This window comes from Mastacembelus armatus, chromosome 19 (assembly GCF_900324485.2).
Source record: "Mastacembelus armatus chromosome 19, fMasArm1.2, whole genome shotgun sequence".
NCBI classification, from domain to species: Eukaryota; Metazoa; Chordata; class Actinopteri; order Synbranchiformes; family Mastacembelidae; genus Mastacembelus; species Mastacembelus armatus.
The window spans coordinates 1,961,279-1,988,902 of NC_046651.1; the positions used below are offsets into that span (position 1 = coordinate 1,961,279).

Below are 27,624 nucleotides of genomic sequence, written 5' to 3' on the forward strand. Positions count from 1 at the left end.
TGATGCTTTAAACAAACGTTACTGAAGACAATTGCAAAATCTTAAATTGATGATCATTATAATATAAGATGATAAAACATGTCAGAAATATTTTCTTAAGGAGTAGGAATCATGTGCTGCTCTGATTATAACTCCTCCTTTTCTGAAATTATTATTCATATGAAATTAAAGCTACTTACATGCCACAAAGCAGCCATTTGAGCTAACATAGTTAAATGTTTGAATTACTTTTTCTCACAGATCATATTCAAATGTAAAGCAGAGACTGAGATGACCCATATGTAGATACACAGACAAACAGGCAGACAATCTGGAAGATGCAGCTGAGTAGTTCAGAAAACACCACAACAAAGGGTTTATTTTATGACCCAGCAAACAATACCAGGCAGAGTCAGGCAGACGAAGTTAGAATCTCCAAAGGTAATCCAGTATTAACAGGTGGAATCCAGCGGGGAGTACACAACAGGCATAGTCTAAAACAGGTAGTGGTTTCTTTACCTATAGTTCAATGGTTCTTAATGTATAGGATATGTAGAAACACTTGAAGGGCCATTGTTTTAACCAAATACTTTCATCCTCTTGGTGTTAGACTGTACAAAAAGTAAGAAAAGTAAGTAAACTGATCAAATAAAGGTAGTGTAGTAAAAATACAAGATTTGCCTGTGAAATAGAGTCAAAGTTAGCACAGTTGCGTCACAGGAAGGAGATTCCGTGTTTAAATAAATCTAGGGTGGAGTTTACATGTTATCCCCATGTCTGTGTGGGTTTTCTCTGGGTATGCCAACCTGAGTAGCGCTTGAAAGAGAACCATGAAGTGCCAGGGCACCCTAATTTTAGTTAAGATCAAATTCACAACTTTATTTGGCTTTTTGGGGAAGACAATAACATTATTCACTGAATAATAACTGTTAGATTTGCATGCATAACAATTGAGTTTAATTAGTGAAACAAGACAATTTAGCAGTGTTAGCATTTCTTAATTTAGAGTGTATTCTCTTTCAGGCGCATTTTCCTCTTTACTCATTCTACACATATTAGCTATTCATATTGGTACATCATATCCTAACTTGAGACAGATTATAAATTAATGGAATAAATCAAGGCTGAGACATCCTGACTTTTAGTTTCTAAGCTTAGTTATGTTCCAGTTCAAAGACCGGACCCTAGATTTTGATACCTTCTTTTCATCAGACCATCTCTAATTTATAATTTAGATTTTCTGTTAGGAGTTAGACAAATAATCCTACGTGGGAGTGTCAGTCTTTAACATTGTAGTTTCTGATTTTGCTGATCCTGCTAAGGGCTCCAGGTTTGCTAGTCTTGGTGGTGTTTAACAGCGTATGAGAAGGTGTCATCCTTGGCTGGGCCTCAGTTGAAGGTTGGCCATAAATAGGAGCACTGACACCATGCACCATCATCTGGACTCCAGCTCCATCAGACTCAGCCACCTCCCTCCTGCACAGCTCACCATCACCTTTGGGTGCAGACAAGAGAGGTCTAATTTTAATGGCTGTCAGGTGACATACTTTCACTTGAAGTAAGTTCATTTTCAAATTTGTGGATATCAGAGTGAGTAGTTAGAAGTGTGTAACCAGTGGTGGCATGAACAGCAATTAGATCCTTCTTTTATCTAAACATTAAACATTACATTTGCTGTGTAGTGCAGCTGTAAGTCTGGGCCTGTTTGTCCATAATGAGATACTGAGAGCAGACCAGACTGAAACACATAGTTATCATAAATGTACTAAAACCCTGTGCCAGATTCAGTTTCACAATTATTCAATGGCATGATACTGATCACTGCATCTCTGCCTGATCTGGCAGCCACTCTGCTTGAGAAACTGTTCTGTGGAGCACTGACAGAAACAGCCAGACATTGGGCAACAACCACCCTGCTGTCTGTCCTTTACTGACCCAGCCACTGCAATGCAAAAGTTCACAGTAGCTGCTGTGCATTTCGACAAACTGTGGACATAGTATCCCTAACACAGAAGACGATGCCCACTAGTTGACTGATGGCTGACACACTTCATGAATCTGTTCACCTCACATTTGATTTATTCTATGTGAGGACCTGATGGATTTCAGGGTGGTATGACACTGTCATCACATAAAGGGGATAAATGTGCCATGAGATGGGCCTTTAGATCTTAAGAGTGAGAAATATACAATGGTTCACATCCACAGTTGATTTTCTACTTTATTTGAACACTGGCATGTAACTAAGTTGCAACATCAAAGCCTCAGCAGAGGGTGCTCACATTATGGGCACAATATATATTTTTTTAGTTGGATAAATAATCCTTTCTCTCTCTCTAATTCTAATGACAAGAAACGAATCCCAATTATTAGGTCTATATATTTACTGTATAAAGAGTAACTTTTTCAAACTTGAACATCAAATTCTGTTAAAGCCTCCAAAAGGTTTGGACTACTCCTATTATATATTAGATTCTGGTTTCCTCCATTACATGATATAATGTAGCAAGCTGCCAAAAATCTGATTAAAATAACATAAAGTAATACCTTATAAAACACAGTGCTGTTTTTGGACTTAATGTTTTGGGCATATAAATGTACTAAATCATGTAATTTTTAATAAAAAAGTAAGATCAAGTGTTTTAGAGACATGTAACACAATGTTCACAATGTTGTTTTCATGCAAGATTACTGATATTCAATATTATTTTAGAAGACTAAAACCTCATGCTTTAACATAGCAAAGTAAATGAACATGATGTTTCATGTAATTACCTCGAACAGGTCAAAATGATTGCCACTGATTTTGACCTTCAATAGCTGTTTGGAAGTTTAACCTTTCTGTTCTAACCCAGAAATAGACTTAACAACCTCTAACTTTCAAACAACTAAGACACATTTTTGTTTATACTGCCACATTGATCTGCTAGAGGTTTTGCAAAATATCTTATAAACTGTTCATTGTATGACGTTTTTTTTAAACCTTTGTTTACATTTTTTCAAAATCATGAAAAATAAGGAGGAAAGGACAGTTTCTAACCTGCCACAATGTGAGAGGTGACAGCACAATTCCTTAATGTGTTACCTCAACAGTGACACAGGGGGGAGGGTCTGCGATAGTTCAGGGGTGTTTTGCTGCGGGCCAAGCTTGGAGATTTCAACAAAATCCAGTGAGTACCTTAAGTAAGTCGGTTCACTGGGACCAATTTTTTTACTGCAGCAAGACAACAAGGATAGTGTGTTATCAATTATGCTATGCCCTCTCAGTGACCATCTCAATCCCATAGAACTTCTTTGGGACTAAATGGATTGTATGGTTTGGAGCATGCAATCAACAAAAGCACAACAGCTTTGGCAATGTCTCTAGACAGCCTGGGAAGAGATTCCAGTAAAATACCTGGAAAAACTAACAAGGAAGCTGTAAAGTCAAAGTCAAGGTGGATATTTTCTTGAATCAGACATCTAATGCCCATAACATTAAAATTCATGTTTGTTTGTCTTGTTATCCTAAGAAATAATGTTGTTGCCTATTTGAGGCATATTCATACTTTTGGAGGGTAGTGTAGGTCTCGAAAAAGTTTGTTGTCAAGCCCTTGTTATTCTAGTCTGGTTACCTTCTGAGAAAACAGAGGGGCTGAGTCTATGGTCTAGTATCTCCCACAGCTCCTTTAATGACCGCAGTGACTCCTCTGATGACAGCTGAGACCAGGACAGATTTAAATGGGGCTTAGGTCCCACATCTATCAAGCTGTGTGACTGGCTGAGTGAAGGAGTGCTGTCTTTGTTCTTGGAACTCTGAAGAACAAGAGAGGGAGTAGGGAGGTTATTTTAATAGACTGTACTTACAGGAAAAAAAATCTGTATTTGTAGAAATAACTAAATACACATTTTGTTCTGTTTCACTTAATTTATATATTTTTTATATATTTTCCAGTACAGTATGCATATAGAACCATATGAATGAAGAGATATTCATTTAATGAGGACTGATTTGGGCAACCTATCTTTTACTGTTAGACTGTGCTGTTACCTCAGGCCTATCTGTGGCTTTGCGCCCCTGGGACCAGGGGTTGGCACCTCCTTTTGTGGAAGGATCTTGGATGTTGGTTCCAGGGAGAAGCTGCTCAGCAACAGTGCAAACCCTCTGCCTTAGTGCGTACTGCAGCTCCTGAAGGAACAAATACATGAGTGGACCCAGTGTGCTCTCTGGAGGTAGCACAGAGAAATACTCAACACCAGTGTCGGTCTTCCTCAGGGGTATTTCTGACAGTGAGAGTACAGCTTATTTAAATTTTATTTTAATCTTATTTTAATTGGCCTTCATCTCCATTACACATACTGCCACCAACAGTCCTTCACATGAGGACATAGCACATGGGTTGTCCATGTCATGCCCAATCTGCCCTGACTCATACACTATTTTGACATCCCTGACAAGTTTTGTATTTTGCTATTGGTGGAGGGGAAAGTAAATTAAAAAAGCAGACACTGTCTTTCAGACTGGATTTTCTCTACAGGGCTGGCAAGTTCTTCAAGAAGCCCTATGAGTGCTGGCTAATGGAACAAGGATAAAATGCCACCCTGCACTCAGCCCGACCTTCTACACCAATGTTCTAAAACACCTAGGAGCAGGAATAGGGGACCATCATCTCCTGCCTGGTCCCTAAACCAGGATACTGCAACCTCTGATCCTGAGTGCCGTAAACCTTAGCAATCCTAACCTCTGAGTGAAATACAGCCCACTGCCCTAGAACCTTACATTTTCTGCATGGTCAAACAAAAGCTCTACTCTGTGTCTCAGGTGGGCCAAGAAAATCCTCTAAAACTTTACCATGTCGTGAGGAAGCTCCCTCCCTCCGACCCTTTCCACTAAAAACCTCTGTCTAAAACTAAAAATAGTGGAAACCCATTTTTTTAAACTCACACAGTCCACTTAGTGTTTGTTTCAAGTTTAATCAAACTCTGGATGTGGGCACTGTTCCACTATATTTTACATACAGTACATAATATATTATGCATACTGTCATGAAGGGTTATCTTGCTGGACAAATAATTCTACATGTAAGTTATGTACTATACAGTATTTCACAAATTCCTCACTTTTATATTGGTGGCTGAAATGTTGGGTAATGTTCTAATGTGTTCACCAAATTCAATTATCAATATTCCGATTTACCTGATTGTTGTAATTATTGATATCTACACAACCTTCTGTGTAGCTTTGATCACAGGCTCTGTAAACTGAAAATTTAAAAGAACAGTTTATGTGTTATAGGCATGCTGATTTGCAGTCTCAATCAATATGAATGCTATGAATTAATCGTTATCATATTCCTGCCACGCTGGTTATCACAGTGATGATGGCTAAAAGATGTTTGTAATAAATGAACAGTATGGGTGCTATACATAGCAACAGCCTAATGGAACTCTCCTCGGGTGCTACTGAAGAACAACAGTGATGTTAGATGGTCAGTGAAAGTGTTACAATATGAAGTTAATAGGTAAGTGTGATCTAGGAGATACTTTGAAGGAGTGCTTTATTGATGTGAGATGGATTTGAAGCGCTTTGGAAAACTGAGTCTAAGCGGATACCTGTGTGGTGAGCTGGTACTGCAGCTGTTCCAGAGTAGATAGCCGGTCATGCTGGTCTCCTTGCTTCTCTGTGGAATCCTTTTCTGGCTCCACTGGTTCTGTAAGACACAGACTTTTCAGGGGACCGTGGCTGCACTGCTTTTTGATTATTATGCAGCCTCCTGTCCTCGCTCCTCTGAACTTTATCCAGTGAGCCAGAAATCTGTCAGGAATCACCATAATCAAAAATGTTACAGTGATGCCCCATTGCACCTGACACAATCAATGGCTTTGCAAGACACTGTGGGATTCCAAGTGAGGAAGAGGAGTCATAAGTTAAAAATGTTTACTTTATGTAAATTTCTTTCTTGCTGAGAATCTAGCAGCAATGCTGATGGGCCAGTATGCTTAGTGCTGCTTGGCACAATGTTACACAAATTGTTGGAAAATGTGCAGCTTGCTTAATTACACTGTTTACAAACTACTCTCTAGCTTGTCAGCACTGACATGTGCTGAATGACAAGCAACAAAATGAAGGTCATGATACATGATTTGTTTGGTTCCAGTGGATCTTGACCATTGGGAGGACAGGAGAGAAGAGGGTCCTAGAGGAGCTAGGAGGTCTCTATTTGTTGTTCCTGAAAACAAAAGGTGTACTAACTAGATAGTAAAAAACTCTTTTCCCAGAGAACAGACTGATCACAATAAGGTGTTCCTGATTCACTCTTAATTAGCCCAAACTGGTTGTATCTCATAAAATAATAATGTCTTAATTACTTAAAATTCTTTTTGAGCTTTGATTTCTGGAGCCAGAATGACAACAAAAAGGATTCAGATAATTATGATGTAATGAGGACATACCTTGTAGCTACCCAGTGTATTTTGTCATTTTACTGGAGGAGCTTAAAAGGAGCTTTCCTCCTTGCCAGACTGTCTATTGTGCTTCCATGGTCACATGCTGCTAGGTGCTATGTTTGACCAGTTTTAATTTACTGAACTATTTTTGATTTCTGTGGCTTTTCATCTCTTTCCTCAGACTGTGCTGCTTGTTACTTTCCAACCTTTTGCTGGATTATCAGTAAACCTATTTTACTTCTGTATTATTGTAGTGTGTGCGGTGGTAGGTGTATCTGTTGGTATACCCTGCAGTCCAGCACTGATAACCTGAGCACGAAGGCGGTTGCCCATCTCTATCAACTTCTGTTTCTCTTTGCTCAAGAGGGCGATACAGGCCGCTGCCTGCTTCAGCCTCACATGCAGGAGAGTAGAATTGCTTCTTGCAGTCTGGACATTTTCAAACAAACCACTAGACATCAGACCTGACGCCTGCTGCTGCCCTAAGTACAGGTTCTCCTCTTGCAGCTGTTGTACCAGTGCTGGCTGGAAAGATGATGAGATGAGAAACCAGTGGCTGCAGCACCTTATACAGTATCTTCCTATTATCTCACATAACTGTGAACTGATCCTTGAATAAACAACAAGTTATGTTGGGGCAATGTTATACATTAAAAAGAAACAAAAAAAGAGAATGATCTTGCCCATTTATGACATTTGAATAATGATAAAAAAAAATGGTCCCAAAATCATGGGGCAGCACTAAACATCTGAGTTGCTTTAATGCTACACATCTTTACCTTTACCTAGCTGAATGATTTCCGTACCTGTTGCATAATGTTGGTGACTTCAGGCTCTGTATGTGCCTCACTGGCCTTCTGCACCACCGAAGCAGAAGTAATGGCATGGTCTTGTAGAAATGGGCCATCTGACAATCCATACCACATTCAAGAGGGTAGACATATAAAGAAGAAGTTTCTACAAAAAACCTCTTTATAACAAACTAATTCAAATAACATTCCAATTCAGAGAAAGATTTATGCCATTAGATAAAATTATGGGTTCAACTACAGCATGGCTGATGTCATGTCATGTTTTATGACATGACTGTCATAAAACCTTACAATTGATGACAATTGACAGTTATATTAAATGATTTACAAAATTTACCATCAACTTCAAGAGTAGAATGATTAAACAATTACTCAATATAAGTAAAAAGAATGATTGTTAAAATAAACAGTTTTTGTTCATATCTGTAACTTTACTAGCATTAAACAGCTTTGTGCAATGGATTAATTTAGATGTATATCCAAAGTCTGACTATTAATTTGATATAAGCCACAGTCAAACAAAAAAACAATAAAAAAGTAAGTGTAACTTTCCACATTATACCCAGTAATAAATGTGTTTTTCATTAAAAAGTGCTAGATAACAAAACCATCAGCCATGTTTGTGTAAGAGATCTGTTCAAACCTGCAGGCTTGACTTCAGATGATATGTCAGTAGGTAGGGCTGGTGGTCCAGTGGCCATCTGACCTATAGGTGTGATGGAGGTGGTGGCAGTGGCTCTGGGATGTGGCAGACATGAGGAGACTTGTGGCTGGGCCTGGGGAGTGGATAGGGCATGGCTGAGACCCTCCATATCCTTCCTCATTTGGGTAATCACAGCCCGGAGGATGCTGTTCTGCTCCTGCAGACGACGCATCTCTTCTGATACCAGAGAGTCTGGCTTTGGTGTGAGACCCTGTGTGTAGATAAACGCACATTCATCTAGTGTATTGTATGCACTGTCATGAATCACTGTCATGATTTCTGTATGTCACATATGATATACAATAATTATTGTTAATAAATATTTCCAGCTTTTTAAAGGCACTAAACACTTTAACTGCATCTGTTCGTATATGAGGCAGATGGTAAAATCCAGGGTATCTTGTTTGAGCTGACACAGAGGGAGAGAGAATTAAGTGGAATTAGAGAAATACACAGAGAAAGAAACATGAAATTACATTATAATCTGTACACTGTATAATCACAGCATATTCACACACAATGAGAAATTGGCCTGAGTTCAAATGAAATGATCTACAAGGGATAACTGCACAGCCGGGACAAGCAAAACATTTGCATTTGCAAATTTCAGGTCACTCTAAGTCAAATTATTGGTTTGGTTCCTGACATGTTGGGCAGAGAAATTTTACCAAGCTGTTAGCCACATTTTGAACCCCATTAACCTATACAAAAATATCTGATTACCCATAAAAAAACACTGTATATTGTCTTGTCATTACAATTAAAATGCTTTACAATGACATTCTTATTGAAATATGACCAATTATAGTACTACTATCAAGCTGGAATGTAGTGCTACCAGTGCTACCAATTTTTGTCTCTTCCAGAGAGACATCACTTTTACAGTAAATCATGTGTATCAAACAAGATCAGGGGTAGTTAACTCTTTCCCTAGAGGGCAATTGCCCTGCTGTTTTTCTAACTATCACTTGCAGCTTCTGACAGTATAAAAACACCCCTGGTAATGAGCATCAGCACTGGGTAGGGCAGGAATAGTTGGAAAACAAGCAGGACAGTGGTCCTTGAGGACTGGAGTTGTCTACTCCTGCTCAAGTTCGTACTGCTCTACGGAAGAGAGTATTAAGATTTACAGCAAACAGTTGCATAATAAATGAAAAAGGAGAACTAGAAAATGACATTCCTTTCTCACCTTTGCACAGGTGACCAATCATGGCATGAAGTGGTTGTGAATTTCAGACTGGTGGGTTTGGAAGGTTACAGTAATGGACGATGCTATCCAACGTTTCAGAAGAATCCTGAGTTAGCACAGTTATAGCACCAGCTAGGTTTGACCACAGATAACTGTAGTTCAGTTGTGAGAGCTCTATCTGTATGCAACATTTGTGGTTTAAAACAGTGACTTAAGGACTGTTCTTATTAATATGTAGTGCATTAGCTGTAGCGGCATATTCAGTATTATATGGGTTGAACATGACATGAATATTTATTTTAACTGTCTCACAGAAACTTGGCACATGCAGCCAAAGGTTTTTAAACAATAAGTCAACAAAATATTATACCATACCATGTATAGTCACATTCTTGGCATTAAGTGTCATTTTAGAAGGTCTACATGGATGGGACCTTGCTATGTTTTCTTCTTGGTGGCAGTAGAGCTAACAGTAGCTGGTATGTTGTGTGTGCGTGTTTGTGTGTCTGTGTGTGAGGGGGTGGGGAGTATCTGAGCCAGACTGAAAAGGCCATCATACCTCTCAGGGTGCTTGAGGAAAAGGCCAAATGCCAGAAAGCAGAACAGCTCCAACCACACTCAGGAAAGAAATAGGTTCATGAACTGGATCTATCTATCTATCTATCCATCCATCCATCCATCCATCCATTTTCTATACCCGCTTATACACTTCGAGACATACACACACACAAAAAGCACATATTGTAAGACTTTGAAAAGTAAAAGTGAATGCTGATGTTATGGTAGGTTTTTCTATTTACAGAAACCTCTTCATTTTTTGATTGTGCTATAATTCTGATGTATGATCCATTAATTGCTCAGGCAGCACCACAGAATTCCATATCTGCCTTTTTGTGAGCCTGCAAATTGAATGTCCAGTGGAAACAAAAACATCTGTGATACTATGAGGTTCACTCTGATGGAAGAGTGTGACAGACCCAAATCAACACTATTCAATATCTCAGAGTTATGATTTCTGGCATTGTGGCAAGTTTTATTAATCACTGAAGGAAAAAATCAGGTAGTCTTGTAGCAAAAGTAATAAGCTGTAGTCAGTAAGACATATGAGTGCATCTATAATAATATAACATTATGCCTGCGCAATCTAAACTGTAATGTTAGATTATCTCACTATCTCTCTTATTCAGTGATTGAAGCATCCCATTCTCAGCAGCAGTGTATCAGCAGTGGAGACCTTCAAGTTTCTGGGATCCACAATCTCCCAGGAACTCAAGTAGACACCTAACTTCAACTCCACTATCAATACAGTCCAGCAGAGAATACATCTCCGGCATCAGATTAGGAAGCACAACTTTCCCTATGAGCTGCTGGTACAGTTCTACAGAGAAATTATTGAGTCAGCATCTTCTCATACAGTTGACATTGTTAATCATTTTGACAATGTATGTGTCCAGTAAAGATCAAGATCCATCCATTTTCTTCCGCTTTATACAGGGCCGGGTTGCAGGGGCAGTGGTCTAACCAGAGATGCCTAGACTTCCTTCTCCCTAGACACTTCCTCCAGTTCCTCCGGGAAAACGTAACGTGACGTCGCAAAGTGGACAACCAAAGCAGCCATTAACAGGGACTAATCCAATGGATAAGTACGGTAAGAGATCCAGATGTGCTATTTGCCAGTGCACATTTCAATGGGCTAAAGACTGTCCACAAAAAAAAAAACTGAACAAATACGAATAACTGAAGATGCAAATATTCAAGAATGTAACATCACATTGTTTACAAAGACCTCAATGTCAAATGCACAGATATTCATGACGGAATCATTGGGATCAGCGATTGACACTGCTTGTACACATACTGTGTGTGGGAGGAAATGGCTGGAAAACTATACTGATGACCTAACTCAAGATCAAGTGAACCAGTTGATGCAAACAGAAAATTGCAGTTAAAGAGCATTTCAACTTGAAGATGGGAATTTGGTATATTCCACAAGAAAAAAGATATTACCAGCTAAAATGGACTGACTGAAAAAAAAATGCCTAATTGAAACAGAAATTGTCAAGGTTGACATTACACTCCTGCTGAGTAAAATGTCACTGTAGAAAGCAGGGACCAGAACAGTGATGTTCAAACAATCTATTCCTCTAGTTACTAGTTCTGGACATTACTGTGTTGATATCAGAGACAAAGATACTAAAAAAGATCAAACTGAAGAGGAAGTTCTAACAGTGACAGAAAATATGTCATCAGATGAGAAAAGCAAAGTTGTTGTGAGGCCCTATAAACAGTTTGGTCATGCGTCGGCAGACAGGCTACAGAGGCTTCACAGTTCAGGAAATAAGGACAAAGAATGCTTTACGATTATAATAGTATATGATTGTGAAATATGCCAAAAGTACAAGAGGACGAAGCCAAAGCCTGCTGTGGGGTTGCCCATGGCTTCGGAATATAACGAGACAGTGGCGGTGGATCTGCACGTGTTAGAACCAGGTACTGTATATGGTATCTTCACATGATCGACCGCTTTACATGTTTCAGCGCCGGAAATGTTATGAAAACAAAGAATTCATCTGAAATTGTCAACTCCTTCATTCACACTTGGATTAGTGTCCATGGTGCCCCCCAGAAGCTGCACAGTGATAATGGAGGGGAATTCAACAACCAAGAGATCAGAGACATGGCTGAAAACCTTAACATTGAGACAAGAACAACAGCTGGATACAGTACCTGGAGCAACGGGCTACTTGAGAGACATAACCAAACACTCACCAAGATCTTCCTGAAGGTCAAATGAGAAAATGGAGGTGACTGGCACACTGCCCTTGATTGGGCCCTTATGGCTAAGAACAGAATGTTGAATGTTCATGGCTACAGTCCATATCACTTAGTGTTTGGGCAGAATCCTAAACTTCCTTCTGTATTAGTTGATAAATTGCCTGCTCTAGAAGGTACAACTGTGAGTGCTAAAGTGGGAGAACACATTTCTGCTTTATATGCTTCTAGGAAAGCTTTCACAGAAGCAGAGTCTTCTGAGCGAATAAGAAGGCGGCTTAGGCCCACAGATGACGCGTATCAGGTGACAGGTGACAAGGTATGTTACAGAGGGGCAGATCATTGTGTGTGTGGTAATCCTGTCTCCTCTGATGGTGAAAAGTTAAAAACAGGACAGACTGTAACATTTGTGAAACAGGATGGTGGTGGTCTACAGAGAGCCAAGATTTTAAGCAGAGCAGTCAAAACCTCTGGAAAATATAAAACCTGGTTCAATCTGCAACATATTGAACACGATGGCGGTGATGGGCAAAAAGAGTCAACAAAGTGAACGTCATGTTCACTTGCTTTATCACCCTAGAGCTCTTCCTGCGGGTGGTAGGTCCACAGAAGGCCTGCCCCACATCCTTGTTTCAGGCTTTGCCTGGCCCAGGCCTGGCTCCAGGGTGGGGCACCGGGCAATGTAGCAATCACACCCTGCTTACTTAGCAGGTTCTGGTGTGTTCTTCTGTTCCCCCTGGCCAAATGTGTTTGACCTAAGTCCCTCTAAATGTGTAATGTATTAATATTTTTAATATTTGCTGTAGGAGAGCAAAGACTATAAAAGGCAAGTTAATATAAAAAATATTTTGTGTGGTCAAAAAAAAATAGCTGATTTTTTTTTTTTTTTTTTTTTTTTCCCCCCCTTACTAATGTCTTTATTTACTCCGCTGTGAAAAATTGAATAAACATAAAATATTCTGTTTCTTTACTTAAGTGTGATTGGTGTTGCAGCTAATCCTGAAGCCCAGTTGATGTGTTTGGTTTTGGTCAAAGTTAGTGAAACTGGTGCACCCTATTCGCTTTTAATTTTGTAAAAGTTGTTTATCTACTGGTTGCATCCTGGTGTACTTAAAAACTGTTTGTGTACAACCAATTATACAAACCAAAACACCTGAACTGAATCCTTTGACATATTTCCAAATTACCTTTTATATCTATGATTTTAGAAAAATGTGTTTCCAAAAAAAATTGGTCTGCCGTTTTAAAGCATCATAGCACTGAGACCACCCAGTGACTAATGACATTCTTATGGGGTGTGTTCCATTCTTGTTCTCCTGAATGTCACAATCACAACATTTAAGACAGACTGAAGCACTAGGCAGGGAAAACAGGTACTGCATAACAATGGTTTTCATCATACCTGCCAAACAGGTGTCTCCATAAATAATTACAGGTCAGCATAGTCAATGGTAAGGTGTCCCCCACCGATCAGTGCGGGGAGCAGTTTTGTTCTCTTTGTACATGGTTCCCCTAGGACATATTATTCATATACATGGATCCATGGATAAATGATGCCACCTGTGCCCTTAAGCAATATTGCAGACAAGCAGAGAGGAGATGGAAGAAGGATAAACTAGATGTGTCTCTGGAAATATTAAGGGGCTGTCTTGTCAGAGGGCTGTGAAAGAGACAAAGTGAAAATATTTGTGTGATATTATATCCAATAGTGGACATTGTCCCAGGGTGCTATTTAATACAATTAATTCTGTGGTAGATCCTCCCACCTCTTGTCTGACTGATGCCTGAATCTCCACTTACGAGGACTTTCTCCACTTTTTTGACAATAAAGTGGAGTCTTAGACAATTCACTAGCAAGAGTTCGAGCACTGACTTACCTATTGCTGCTACACATTCTGCAGTGTTTGACCAGTTTGAACCGGTCTCTCTGTCAGTCCTTACAGTACAGTACCGTAGTACAAAATATGAAGGCTACAAATTGCCCCTTAGACCCTGTTCCTACCAAACTCTTAAAAGAGGTATTTACCACTGTAGCGCTTTTGTTGGCTTTTATTAACATATGTCTTAGCTTAGGATCTGTCCCAACTGCTTTTAAACATGCTGTTGTTAGGCCTCTTCTTAAAAGACTCACCTTGATCCCTCAGTTTTATCTAATTTTAGAGCAGTTTCTCATTTGCCCTTTCTTTCAAAAGTTTTAGAAAAAGTTGTTTTCATACAATTACAATCTTTTTTTAGAAAACAACTCTCGTTGAGAAATTTCAGTCTGGATTCAGATCATGACATAGCACTGAGTCTGCACTGTTAAAAATGCATAACGATATTGGTCGGTCCGTTGATGGTAAGTGCCCTGTTATTTTAGTGCTACTTGACCTCACGGCGGCCTTTGATACCATGGACCATAAAGTCCTCCTGTCTCGCCTTAACCATTTTGTTGGCATTCGGGGCACCACACTTCAATGGTTCTCATCATATCTGACCAACAGAAGTTTTTCTGTAGTGATCGGTGACTTGTCTTCCTCTACTACTTCCCCCTCTTGCGGGTGCCATAGGGCTCTATTCTCGGATCCATCCAGCTTTCACTCTACATGCTGCCTGTCGGATCAGTTATAGCTAGTCACAATCTAGCTTTTCATTACTATGCACATAATGTGCAAATTTATTTGCCTATGAGGCCAAAAAAGCTAATGCAGCTAGGCAGCTAATGGATTGCATTGATGACATTAAGCATGGTGTGGTTAAAGCAAGCTTTTTTTCAACTATGTCTTTTGGCCAAGGTCAAACCATATTTGAATCTTCCTGATCTTGAGAAAGCTACCCATGCTTTTATTAGTTCAAGAATAGATTACTGCAATGCACTTTATGTTGGTGTTGAGCTGTCATCCCTTAATCGTCTCTAGCTGGTGCAGAATGCTGCTGCTCGTTTTTTAACCAACACACAATACACACATGAGCAGATCACCCCATTTCTCTATTCACTCCACTGGCTTCCAGTTTCATTTAGAGTTTTTAAATTATTTGTTTTTAAAGCTCTTAACGGCCTTGCCCCACCTTATCTAACTGAGATGCTGGCTCTTCATCAGCCAAACAGGGACCTGAGGTCAATAAATCAACTTTTGCTGGAAGTCCCAAGGTCAACATACAAACACTGGGGTGACCGGGCTTTCTCTGTTGCTGGGCCCAGACTCTGGAACAAGCTTCCCCCTGATATGCGTGCCATCACCGACCTGGGCCTTTTTCAATCTAGACTTAAAACTTATTTGTTCAGACTGGCTTTTAATACCTAGTAATGTGGCATTTTTATGCATTTTATTATTTACCATTTTAGTTTTTTATAGTTTTATGATTCTGTTTTTACTGTTTTATTTTGCTCTTTTGGAAAGCACTTTGGTCACTTTTTGTGTTGCAAAGGGCCATATAAATAAATGTTGATTGATTGATATACATAGTGCTTCTTTTCACCATGGGTTGTGTATGTTTCTTTCACACGCAACTGTACCTGTCAATTAGAAGCTCTGATCATCATAACTGAAACTTTTTATATGACTGCCTTTATGAGATCAAAACCTGAATGGCTCAACACTTTTTGCAACTCAATGCCAGTAAAAGTGAAGTTGTCATAATTGGCCCACAACATTTGACAAAAATCATGATATCTATTGATCCCCTTTTAAGTCACATGGCAAATTAATGCAGAAAACCATTTCATTCCAGGGGCATCACATACTTTTTCTTGACACTCCATACTTTTGTGCTTTATGCTACTGAGCTGAATCCCTGGTTTGGTAATAGGGTATTGTCTCTTTAAAATCAGATAAGCCACCACCAGGTGTTATATGATGTGTATAGGTATAAAAAGAAGAAAGAACAGAACATGCTTTGCTTTGGTGAATAGGTTAGCATGTAGTCTATTTATCTGTACAGTGTAAGGTAGATATATTCTTACCTGTAATGTCTGGTTGCTCTCATTTTTTACACAGTGTAGTAAGACAGTCAAGTCCTGCAGCTCTTGTTCTTTCTCTTTCAGCTCTGCTTTAGCCTAACAGAGACCATGTGAAACCTTTATTAATATCATTATTAGCTACATGGACCTCGTTTAGGCCTTTAATCATGGATAACAACAAAAGTGGTTCTATTTCTGTCTTGGCAGCCTGACAAAAAAATCAATGCATTTACTGCCCAAAGAAGTGACAGCATGGATTGAACATGTGGTAAGGCTGCTGTTTGCTTAACATCAGATTTAAATAGCTTTTAACTCACTGTAATACTTTTTGAGTCATAAACATTACTTATAAAACATTGTGGAAAGAGGTTACAAATTCAAGAAAAACATGTCAGACCAGCACAAGCATGTCAGCCAGGAAACATAATGTACATTGTGTACTTTTAAAGTATTTGAGGAGGACTGTGCAACTAATTGAGTTAAAAATAACCTCCCTGTTGGCTTGTAGTGCTGGTTTTATTAACACAATTTGCAAGGGCCAGTTATAATATGGAAATTCCTTTACAAGTAGCAGAAGTGAAAAAAAAAAAATTCAGATTATAGTGAAGAAAAAAAATACACTATTGATTAGTGTGAGTGCATCAAGGACTTTGTATTGGCAGATATCAAAGCAACGCCAAAAAAACTTGACTGGGATTTTCCTAAATCATATTAAAAAGTTTAGGTGAAGAAGGGACAGCAGATATGCTAAACTGATTTAAACTGTGTGACTGAATAGATAATTAATCTCTGCTTAAATGTCTCTGCCTCTTATCCATACAGTGAATACAGCATATGTCTTCAGCAGGATGTTTCACATTTGTGCCTGTTTCCTGAAAAATGTGCAAAAATCCTGGTAAAAACTAGTCCTCAAGCCCTATCTTTTTCAAGACAAAGCTGCAGTAGTTTCCGAAACTGAAGTAACAACATTCACATTCATAACGTTACAGGAGGGGAATTCTGTGATGCATATGCAACAGTGAAGCCACATAGACTGTGCAGAGAGGGGTGGTGTAGAGACTGACCTCGTCTCTAGCCTGGGTCAGGTCCTGTATTAGCTCCTCACTGGCTAGGTAGTGTTTGGCCTTCATGTCCTCACACCGTTTCTCCCACTCCAGCTCGTTCTGCACTTGCATCTGCTCCAAGGCCCTCTCTCTCTTTAAACCAGCACTTAGCTGCTGCTTGTACCTAACACGCACACACATTTTCTATATCAAAAAAACAACGCAGGCATAGTGATATATCTCATATCTTTAAAGCTACATAATGATAGCAAGACTTCTCACCTCTCCATCTCCTCCCTGTTCCTGTCCAGCTCCTTCCTAAGTTTGGATTCTCGCTCCTGCAGGGTCAATATCATTGTATCCTTGACATCCATCTCACTGGAGACGTGACTGATGTACTCATCCCAGCCAGTCCGGGTTTTTCCTAACTCTGTGAGAAGCCTTTGAAAACACACATGACAACATAGATACTACAATTAATGCTAATATGCTGATTATTGCTTATTCCACTTCAGTCTCACCTCTGGATTGATTCATCTTTCTGTTGCATGGCCACTTGCTGGTCTTGCTGTATACAGCGTGCCTGTGCAGCCAAAATTTCCATATTCTTCTGTATTCCAACAATGCGTTTCTCTGCCTCTTGCAGCTGGCCCGTGTACGCCTGATGCTGAGCCTCTAACTGTGCTTCACACTCCTTCAAGTTCTGGACCACCTTCTCATATCTTAACAGAAATAACCATACATTTATAACCACATATTTAGCCAATCAAAGGACTTTCGATTTTATGCACAGTTGATTTGACTCTAAAAACCATTGTAAATGACACTAATTGTGAAGACAGAACAGCAAATGTCTCTTGGTTTTTGTCTATTTTGCATATTTGAAGATTTGTTTTTACAATACCAGCCTATAGCAGCAGCTGGTTCTGATCGGCTGACTGAAAGGATGTTGTGTTATTAATGACTCACTTCTGAATGTGGTCATCTTCCGCCTTTGTCAGGTTGGTCTCCATCAATTTCACCTCATCCTCTAGCTCTTTTATCCTGAGACAGAAGGCAGTCAGAACATCATAAACACAAGTTGGTGCACACACACAGACACACATTGCAGAAGCATACCTGTTGTCCTTGACAGCAGCTAGATCTTTGATCTCCTGCTCTTTGTGCTGCAGCTGGGTTTGTGTCTGCTGACCGAACTGCTGAGATGCTTTGAGAGCCTCTGTTGTCCGGAGCTGAGCCTGGCGATGCATTTCAATCTCTTTAGAGAGCAGCTTCACCTGGACAAATTAGACACGCTGTCATAGCAGAGAAATCTCACTTTATAGTTAAGACTAACCATTTCCAGACAGTTGAAGGAAGGCACTCAGTGTGATGAACCATTCCAATTTAATGTGCCAGACAACAAATTAGGTCTTCTAGCAAGTACATCTCCAACTTCATGTATTTATACTATAACACACCAAAATATCGACCCTCAAAAGAACACTGTTTGCACACGTGTCTTTCACACTTCCCTTCAGTTGTTGCTTCAACCCATCTGTCAGAAAATAGAACCCCATCAATTTAGCTTTCCCATAAACACCGAGGCGTTAAATCCACAATTTGTTAACAACCTAAATATCTTTTTGAGTCATATATTTTACCGCATACTCTTCAGGGGGATGGGGATCTTAAACAGTCTTCTCTAATCACACTCTCTGAGCGTGAGATCAGCAAATCATAAAACTCGGATGACTTTTTACAGACGCGCACTGCATTCACCAAAGAAAAAAATGGAGGCTCTTATCTCATAATTATGAAATCTTTTCTCATTCTCAGCCAGTGTGCATCTGCATGTACCTTAGCCTGAAGTGTTACCAACTCATCTTCACTTGTCTATATTTGTAGCACTGCTGTGATACCTGGTTAGTGCAGTTGTCTCCTTCCTCATTGCCGCTATGGTATATGGTAAATATCTCAGACTTCATGGCAATAATTGCATCCAGCTACCTGATCTACACTGTTACTACTACACTAAGTTAGCTTTGAATGCTTTGACATTTCCCTTCGTTTGTTTTTCTTGACATGTCACTAAAATTCAAAACAACTTTGATCTTTTATTTTTCCAGAATCAAGTTTTACAGTAGTAATTATAATGAGCTGTAGCAAAGCAGTCCAAAACATGCCATAATTAGATGTCTCACCACTGTCATAATTTATTTAGATTTACAATACCACTGTGTTATTTAAAAATCAGACAAGTAATTATACAATTTGTGAATTCTACATTACATCCTTTTTGTCTCCTCACCTTCAGCTCATGAGACAGCACCACTGCACGCATCTCATCCATTTGCATGTTGAACTCATGTTCCTGCTGTCTGAGATCACTGTCAAAGGTTGCTGACATCTCCTGTTGGCCAAGGGACAGCGATTAGAGATGTTACATATATCTATTGTAAAAGATAAGGCATAGTTGCTATAATCAAGCAGAATATCCATCAATGCATTTTAGTCTCCACCAGCCTCCAGTTGTATTTTCTATTGTGTGGTATCAGCTCAAATTTGGTTACCACAGCACAAAATTAAATTATTTCACAACATAAATACAAAAGGGAGCATTGCTCTCTAGCATAAACAGTTTCTAGGCCATGACAGATGTTGAATGGCATGAAGTTTAGTGAATAGTGAAATTAAACCAAATGGAAAAAGCAACAACAGAATTCATAAAAATGTGGTCCTATGTTGGAGGAACTGTTCACTGCCACCAAATGACACTAACCTGAGAGCAGCTTTTTGCTCTTGTTTGCCAACTAGCAAGTTATTACAATTCATTTACAGGAAACACTGATGACATAAAGCAGTAATTGAAAGTTCTATTTTTAGAAAAGATATATACAAACATCTACCTACCAGTGTTAAGTCTATTTAAGTTAACATAATATTAAAATTAGCTCATTGAAAAACTAATACATACAAAGCAATTAAAAGAAATATAGATTAGAGTTATTCAGCAGCGATAAGTAGTACATTCCTTTCAATAATAGCCTACAAGATTAATTTGCATCTATTTATTACTCAGTGTTAGCACCTACTCATCTTACCTGATAGACAAATATGTGGGGACACACACATACATATTTTTGGACATGTGCTGTGTGCATGATAACAAAACCAGCCAGTTCAGTGTAACAAGCACCAGTCCAAGGCATAGTGAGGGCTCTTTTGTTTGGGTTCATCCTAAAGGTCTTCTGCTGATCCCATCTGAATGTTTGGCTGCTCTATCAGTTATTTTTGGCCTGCAGACTGATGGGCCATTCACTGTACTGAACCAACTGCTCTACGCAAGACTTAGAACTGGATACTTTGTAGAGCTAAAATGTGACATGTAACTGCCCACCTGTCTGCAGCCCATTGTGTATCATATTTATTTTGAGGGGTAAGCAGCAACTCTGAACTATAGACACTGCATCATGTTATAGCATACTTTATATAAAAACATCAAATAAAAAACTTTTAGATTTTCATAAGGGTGTAAGTGTGTGTGTATGCTTACCTGTCTTTCTAGAGTCAGCTCTCCCTCCACCTGTTGTATTCTGCACTGTAAACCCTGTTGTATCCTCCCAAATTCCTCTGTTTGCTTTTGAATTTCAGCAGCCATAGAGCTACAATGCAGCCACATACAGATGCATACACACAGCAAGACAGTACCATTTCACTGATTAAGAAAACAGTTTTGAGATATTCAGTTGAAAAGCCAAGCACTCGCTCACTAAATGTTACATCCTATATGCAGAGACTAAACGCTGACACTGAGGTGTTTATCACATCATTTGCAGAAAAACTCCACTTCAACTCAATCAACTCATTCCAGTTACTCCTAGTGGCATCTAGCTGCACAGATCGTTTAGCTTAGGTGAGCATCACTTTTATAGCAGTTTTGTTACCCACTGTCCATGAGGTGAAATGAAGGTGCAATGCAAGTCCTAAGCCTTGGGGCCCTAATGACAAATACAGAAGACCTTAAAGCTAAAGGAGATTTTGCAGGCTTAAACATGTGAATACTTATCTTTTTAAACTAGCCTTTGTTTAGCATCAGTGTAGCATTTTGTTGTGTTTCTGCCTTATTTTATTTACTTTTGTTTTGATGTTCTTGTGTCATTTTATTTTGGACTTGTACTTTATTTTTATTTTTAAGTAAAGCACTTTGTGATGTGTATCTTGAAAAATGCTATATAAATAAAGTTTTACTGACAATGTACTGACTTACTCTGAGCAGCTACAAACTAGTTTTTTTCTTGATGTTAAACTTCATCCTTTCTAGTCTCCACATAGAGGATTGAACTCAAAAAAAGAGATGAAATAAAGGTTAACAATATTACAATTCTGACAGGCAGAATTAAAATGGTCAAGTTAGCATTACAAAGTCACACTTAATGATTGTGAAATATCTTTATTTTGCAACTTATTGAACTGAGGTTGTTATCCCACTTGCCAAGCTACTGGCTGCAGGTTATGCATGCAACCCTACCTGCACCTGCACTGTGGCTGTTTTATTTTGCCTCATGTTTATGGCCACACCACACAACAAGGTTTTGCCAATCAGCTTTAGGTCTGACTACACCTTCACATTTGTGGTGCACAAAAGACCCTACCCCCACAGAAACGAAATTCCAATTTTACCTGCTATCATAGCAAGGCACCCCTATAATAATAGCAGCTTATGCCAAACAGTGCTGCACTGTCTCAGTTTCTTCCTCCTGACTCACCGTTTAAGCTCGTCCAGCTGTAGCCTGTGTTGAGCAGCGCTGTTCTGACTGACGCTGAGCTTCTCCTGCCACTCCTCAGCCTCTCTGGCTCTCTGCTCCTCCAGCTTGGTGACCTGCATACGGAGCTTGTTCCATTCCTCCTGTCTATAAATGACAGAACTGATTTAGTATTTGTTAACCAAGGTTTTAATTAATTCTTATTTTATTTACAACACTTCTCAATGCACAGTTAACTTTTTCAAAACTCTTCAGAAAGCTCTCTTCTCCAGCATTCAGCTCAGTACAAAATGCAATAGCACAACTAAAATATTTGCCTCTGTCAGCCTCAAGTCATTTTCAGTTCATAGTTCACATTGTCCCCATCATTAAAGGTATGAAGATGAAAATCAAAACTCCCTGGCTAGGTCCCCAACTAACCACAGGGTAATGGACCACCTTAAGTCCAGACATTACAGAACGTAATGAATTTCCAGTATGTCATTGCATGATCCTAAGGAAGTGACTAGGATGCAAAAAGTTTTTTTTTTTCTGTATTTACCGGTATATGATGGACACTTTCTAAAACATTTATCCCCTTCACTTCTTTTTTTATTTAACCTATCCCATTACAGTTTTAATTATGCACAGTTGACACCTGGAACCTCTGTAGATTTGTTATGTTTTACCTCTATGTTGCATACATTTTCTTCTTATTTTTCATATCAAACAAAACCAATTGTCATGCATGAATGTAGATTTCACAGGGTCTGCTGAACTGTACCTGTTGTGCTCCACAGTCAGAGCTCTGGCAGTCATGGAATCATATCTCTCCAGCTCTCTTTCTCGTTCATCCAGGATGGCCAGATTGAACTGGAAATCTTCCTTCAACCGCTGGTATCGTTCCCTGGCAAATAAAGCAGTATAAAATACTTCAGTGGTCACCCCTGTGCTGTAAAGACCATTACATTCTCCCTGCTGGACCCCTTGGAGTTTGCATACCAGGAGAACAGGATAACTCAGTCAAACACAAGACGTTCCCACAAGAGACTGCATTTATAAGGCCAATATAAAACCATGACTTTTCGACAATCATATCTGCATGGAAGCACTTATTTTAATTCAAATAGTGGCAGATGTAGTACCTAAGCCTAAACAAGACGCATTTGGGTGAAAATGCTCCATATTTATGATTGAACAGCTTGACAATCCTGGAATCGGGCATGTGCTGCTTAAGAATTAATCTGTTCGTATGAGTGGTTCTTGCATGAAGCCCAATGGAGTTAAATTCCCTAAATGTGTAAACATACTCTGTCAATAAAGCTGATTCTGATTCTAATGGATAGGGGTCTGTTAACTCAAATTTCAACAATGCATATTTTTCCCATATATTATTACATATTTTGTAGTGGTGGTGGATTTTTTGATTTTATATGTTCAGACTGTGGGACCTCTGGCTCTGAGATTTCTGCCTCCAACCTCATACAATGGTGCTAGGTGGAATTTAGTTTGTGGTGGTCACGGCATTCAAAAATTACATTTCAGTAGGAACGTGTCTTTCCAGACAGATTGTCCTGATAATGCCCAGACCTCAATTGTATTGAATTGGAGTCAGATATCTCTCACACATATTTCAAAACCTGTACAAATAAAACTATCTATGCTATCTGCATGGAGTGATACCACAGGTAGGTGGCTTTTGTAAAATGGCTCAACCCTTTAAGAGTTCAAATGTTCAAATATATATATATAAATAAATAAATAAGCCGAATATATATATATATATATACATACATACATATATTATATATATATAATAGGCCAGGTCTTCGCTAAGACTGGCTTCAGATACCGACTACGAAATGGAGCAACCATCAGCCACCTCCTGTACATGGATGATATCAAGCTGTATGCCAGGAGTGAGCGAGACATTAACTCACTGATCCACACCACCAAGACATACAGCAATGACACTGGAATTTCATTAGGACTGTATAAGCGTGGTCTGATGATAACAAAAAAAGGGAAGGTTGTCAGGACTGAAGGAATTGAACTGCCAGAGGCAGCATAGCAGATGTTGAGGAAAGCGACAAGTACCTTAGAATCCCACAGGCAAGTGGGAACCAAGAAGAAGCTACAAGGAAAGCAGCCACAGCCAAATACCTACAGAGAGTAAGGCAAGTACTAAGAAAAAAGCTAAATGGGAAAAACAAGGGCCGAGCTATCAACACCGGTGAGGCCGGTCATCAGATACCCCACTGGCATAATAAGCTGGCCAAAAGAGGAGATAGAGGCCACTGAAGTTCCTCACAATACACGGAGGGTTTCACCCCAAATCCAGCATCCTGAGATTGTACACTGAGAGGAAGGAAGGAGGCCGAGGACTGGTGAGCGTCCAAGCCACCATCCGAGATGAAACAGCAAAGATCCGAGTACATCAGGAAGATGGCCCAGAATGATAGAGTGCTTAGTAAATATTTCAGGCAACGAAAGCCCAAGGAGGAGAGAGAGGAACAAGAAGCATCATGGTAGGACAAACCCCTGCACGGTATGTACCACCGACAGATAGAAGTGGCTGAAATCGAAAAGTCCTAACAGTGGCTGGAAAACGCTGGAATGAAGCACAGAGGCACTAATCATAGCAGCACAAGAACAGGCCCTGAGCACAAGATCAATAGAGGCTGGGGTCCACCACACCAGGCAGGACCCCAGGTGCAGGCTGTGCAAAGATGCCCCTGAGACAATCCAGCACATAACAGTAGTTTGTAAGATGCTAACAGGCAGGGCATACATGGAACGCCATAACCAAGTGGCTGGCATAGTGTACAGCAGGGGTTACCAACTCTGGTCCTCAAAGTCCGCTGTCCTGCTTGTTTTCCAGATATCCCTGCCTTACACCCTGCTGATTACCTAACAGGAAAGTCACATTTAATATTATTGTGAAGTGAGGTGGATACCTGAGGGAGGAGCATTCCTCCTGGGCCTTCCTGAGGGAACTTTCCAGCTGATAAACTCTTACAGCCTGGAGCTCCTTCCACTCCCTTTCTTTACTGGCCAGCTGGGCCTCCAGGTCTCTGAGTCCGCTGTCCCCGTCTGATGACATGTTTGAGCTTGTATACACCTAGCAGCCACAGTATAGATCAGACTGCATTGCAACAACACACAGTATTCATGCTAATAATTTATTTCCTTTAGCAATGCTTTTTAGTGGCCTTTAATAAATACATTCCTGTCATTGTCAATTTATTTATAAGGCACATTCAATAACATTTGTTGACCAAAGTGCTGTGCATAATTATAAAGTATCATTAACACAGACAGAACATGCAAATATAAAAGACAAAAGAAATTACAGGACCTGGGACAATCAATAACAACTGGTCAGCAGATGTAAGAGGTCATGCTGGAGAGTAAAAACAAAAACAGAAAGATATGGTGGGCTTCATTATTTACCACTATGAGTTAAATGATGTGCTTCAGCGTTTTAGACAAGGTGAAGGTGGTTCAAAGAAGAACAGGAACGACCGATGCATAGTAAACCCCAGGATGATGCTTATTGCTTTTCAAAAAAACACATGAAAGCAATGGTGAATGAAGGCAGCATGGCAGTGTAGTGGTTAATACTGTTGCCTCACTGCAAGTTTCTAAGTTCAAATCCCATTCAAACATGGGGCCTTTCTATGTGGAGTCTCTGGGTACTCTGGCTTCCTCCCTTTCGTCTAAATACTAAAGCGTTAGGTTAATTTGTGACTCCACATTGCCCATAGGTGTGAATGTGAGTGTTTGCCTGTCTCTGTGCGTCAGTCCTGTGATAGACTGGTGATCTGTCCACAGTGGACCTGTATCAAATAAATTAAAAAATGATGTATTGGGTCTTGCAGGATTCAGCTTTAGGTGAGATTAGATTCAATTCAACTTTATTGTCATTGCACATGTCACAGGACAAGGCAACAAGATAAAGTTGGCAGCTAACAGCAGTGCATAAGGGTACTTTTTTTATGTAGCAGTGCAGAATTTTTACATATGTACAGAATGCGCAAGGACTATGATGGGATGAATGTGAACAACAAAACAAAGAAAAGCAAATTGTTAGGGTTAGTGCAATGCTAAGTAGCTAAATTATATATGTACAATATACATAATAGAGGATGGATATGTACAGAATCATGCAATGCTAATGTACAGTGTGAGCAGTATATACAGTACCTGAGCTAATAAAACATATATGGATATGAATATGCTGACTGTGTACAGTATATATATAATGTATTATGGACAGTGCAGAGAGAGTGAGGTGTATAACAATACTACTGATATCGAAAAGTTAAACAGTGCAGGTAGAGGTAAAGTTCAGTTTGGGGGTGAGTGTGTGTCTCAATGGGGAAGGGGATTAGGCAACGTGTTCCTGAACCTGCTGGCCTTGGACTGGAGGCTACAAGAGGGCAGGAGGCCGAACAGACTCTGGACAGGGTGAGAGGAGCCCTGTGAGATGGTGTCTTTTCTCCTAAGACAGTGCTTGCAGTAAACGTCCTCAGTCGTAGGAGACACGCTGCGTTGAGCAGTCTTCACCACACTCTACAGCGCCTTTATGTCCGAGACAGAGCAGTCCCCACTACAGACTGTATCACAGAGCACTGTGCTCTTGGCTATAAACAGGAGTAAGCAATAGGCGCCAAATCAGGAGATATTTCTGTGGGAAATATGGTCCCACTTTTGAACGACAACCACACATAGACGAAGCTGTGACGACGTTAGGCTGCTTACCATGATACAGAAGCTTTGATAGCTGTCCACAGGAAGTCTTTACAGTCTATGTTGCCATCAAACAAATGAAAGCATTTAACAGGCAGACTAATAACTAACACTGTTACAAAACGCGTGAAAACCGGCGTTTACTCAAACTTGGCTCATTTTCTGTGTTGGAGCTGTTTCCCATGGTAACAGTACGTCTGTCAAAATGTTCTCCAGCTACAGTGATAGATAACAGTTCCGGTTCCTACTTTGTTGTATTTTAAGTTCGCAAATAAAATTACGAAGTAATTATGCAAGATGTTAACCATGAATGAAGTAACGAAACTGGGCCATAGTGACAGCCTTTTGGATTGGTTTATATGCTGTTTGGGTCTAATTGAATAACACTTAATGCTTGATAAGGTCAGTCTGACTCGACTCTTCATGTAGCCTATAATCACGGGAAATATGTAACTCTAATTGTTTTTGTTAGGTAAATTCTTTTAACAAATAGACTCAGAGGACGAACTTCGGTAAGATTATATAAAAGTTTTACTTGCAAGGAGTAACAGTCAAACAGCACCTTGGTACAGCATGAGGGTCACTGGCTCTTAGCTGGCAGCACATCATTTTAATACTATGATACAGTCAGTCGTGTGATAAGTGAAGAAAGAGGAGGCAGTTTCCCATGAAACTGCAAAACATCTGGGGTTTCGATTCTAAGTGTCTTACCAGAAAGTGAAGGTCAGAACAGACTGACCTTAGGAAGAGACAAGAGGTTACAGGCCCTACTCAACAGTGTTTTTGACTTACATTAAAGTAAAGTGGATTAACAACCTGAGGGTAACATTTTAATTTCTCTAATAGTTTTTTATAAAAGACATCAGATTATTACGTTTAATTTCCAATCATCAACACAGCCATGGCTCTAAGCTGCAGTCAGGGAGTAAGAGTGTAAAATTCTTTAACCATCTGGTCGGAAAATGATCTCTTTGCAACTGAAATACAGTTAGGATAGTCACTGTGTATTCATTTTGTGTGATATCCGCCTATTTATCAGAAGCAACCCAGTCGACTTGCGAAGTGCAACAGCAAAACGATGCGACCGAAAAATATCTGCTTGTCTTTATTATCTGTCACGTCACCTAATAAACGTACTAAATTAGTCATCTGATATTGCTTCCTTTTTTCTACAGACGCTGTTTCAACAGCTTGTAAAGTTTTTATGCCATATCCTGATGACATAGATAAGAGTGGCAATGAATAAATGAGACAGTGTGGGTGGAGCTTTTGCTATGACCTGTC

General features: G+C 39.6%; 1 protein-coding gene across 3 annotated transcripts; it reads right to left on the reverse strand.

The window, feature by feature from the left end:
• Positions 1-23: 23 nt before the first annotated feature.
• On the reverse strand, positions 24-26,518 carry ccdc57 (coiled-coil domain containing 57). Of its 3 annotated transcripts, none has more exons than XM_026314758.1 (19): positions 26,353-26,518; positions 24,546-24,709; positions 22,373-22,495; positions 21,613-21,756; positions 20,400-20,508; positions 19,155-19,256; positions 17,984-18,141; positions 17,834-17,908; positions 17,386-17,586; positions 17,147-17,305; positions 16,886-17,048; positions 15,825-15,917; positions 7,861-8,131; positions 7,212-7,312; positions 6,693-6,930; positions 5,572-5,669; positions 4,010-4,147; positions 3,594-3,774; positions 24-1,474 (listed from the first exon to the last, which is right to left on the reverse strand). In XM_026314758.1, exons 1-19 carry the CDS (start codon positions 26,353-26,355, stop codon positions 1,257-1,259), a joined length of 2,739 nt encoding a protein of 912 aa, XP_026170543.1. In that variant the 5' UTR covers positions 26,356-26,518; the 3' UTR covers positions 24-1,256. The 3 variants fall into 3 exon arrangements, with proteins under 3 accessions (XP_026170543.1, XP_026170544.1, XP_026170545.1); XM_026314759.1 differs by lacking the exon at positions 26,353-26,518 and adding an exon at positions 24,947-24,952; XM_026314760.1 differs by lacking the exons at positions 24-1,474; positions 3,594-3,774 and adding an exon at positions 5,156-5,220 and having other exon boundaries at positions 4,078-4,147.
• Positions 26,519-27,624: the final 1,106 nt, after the last annotated feature.

Coding starts and splice junctions, on each gene's coding strand:
- ccdc57 (XM_026314758.1), bottom strand. Junction 21,757..22,372: donor CTGACTGTGGAGCACAACAG/GTACAGTTCAGC, acceptor TGTCATTTATAG/ACAGGAGGAATGGAACAAGC. Junction 4,148..5,571: donor AGTACCAGCTCACCACACAG/GTATCCGCTTAG, acceptor TTGTTCCTTCAG/GAGCTGCAGTACGCACTAAG.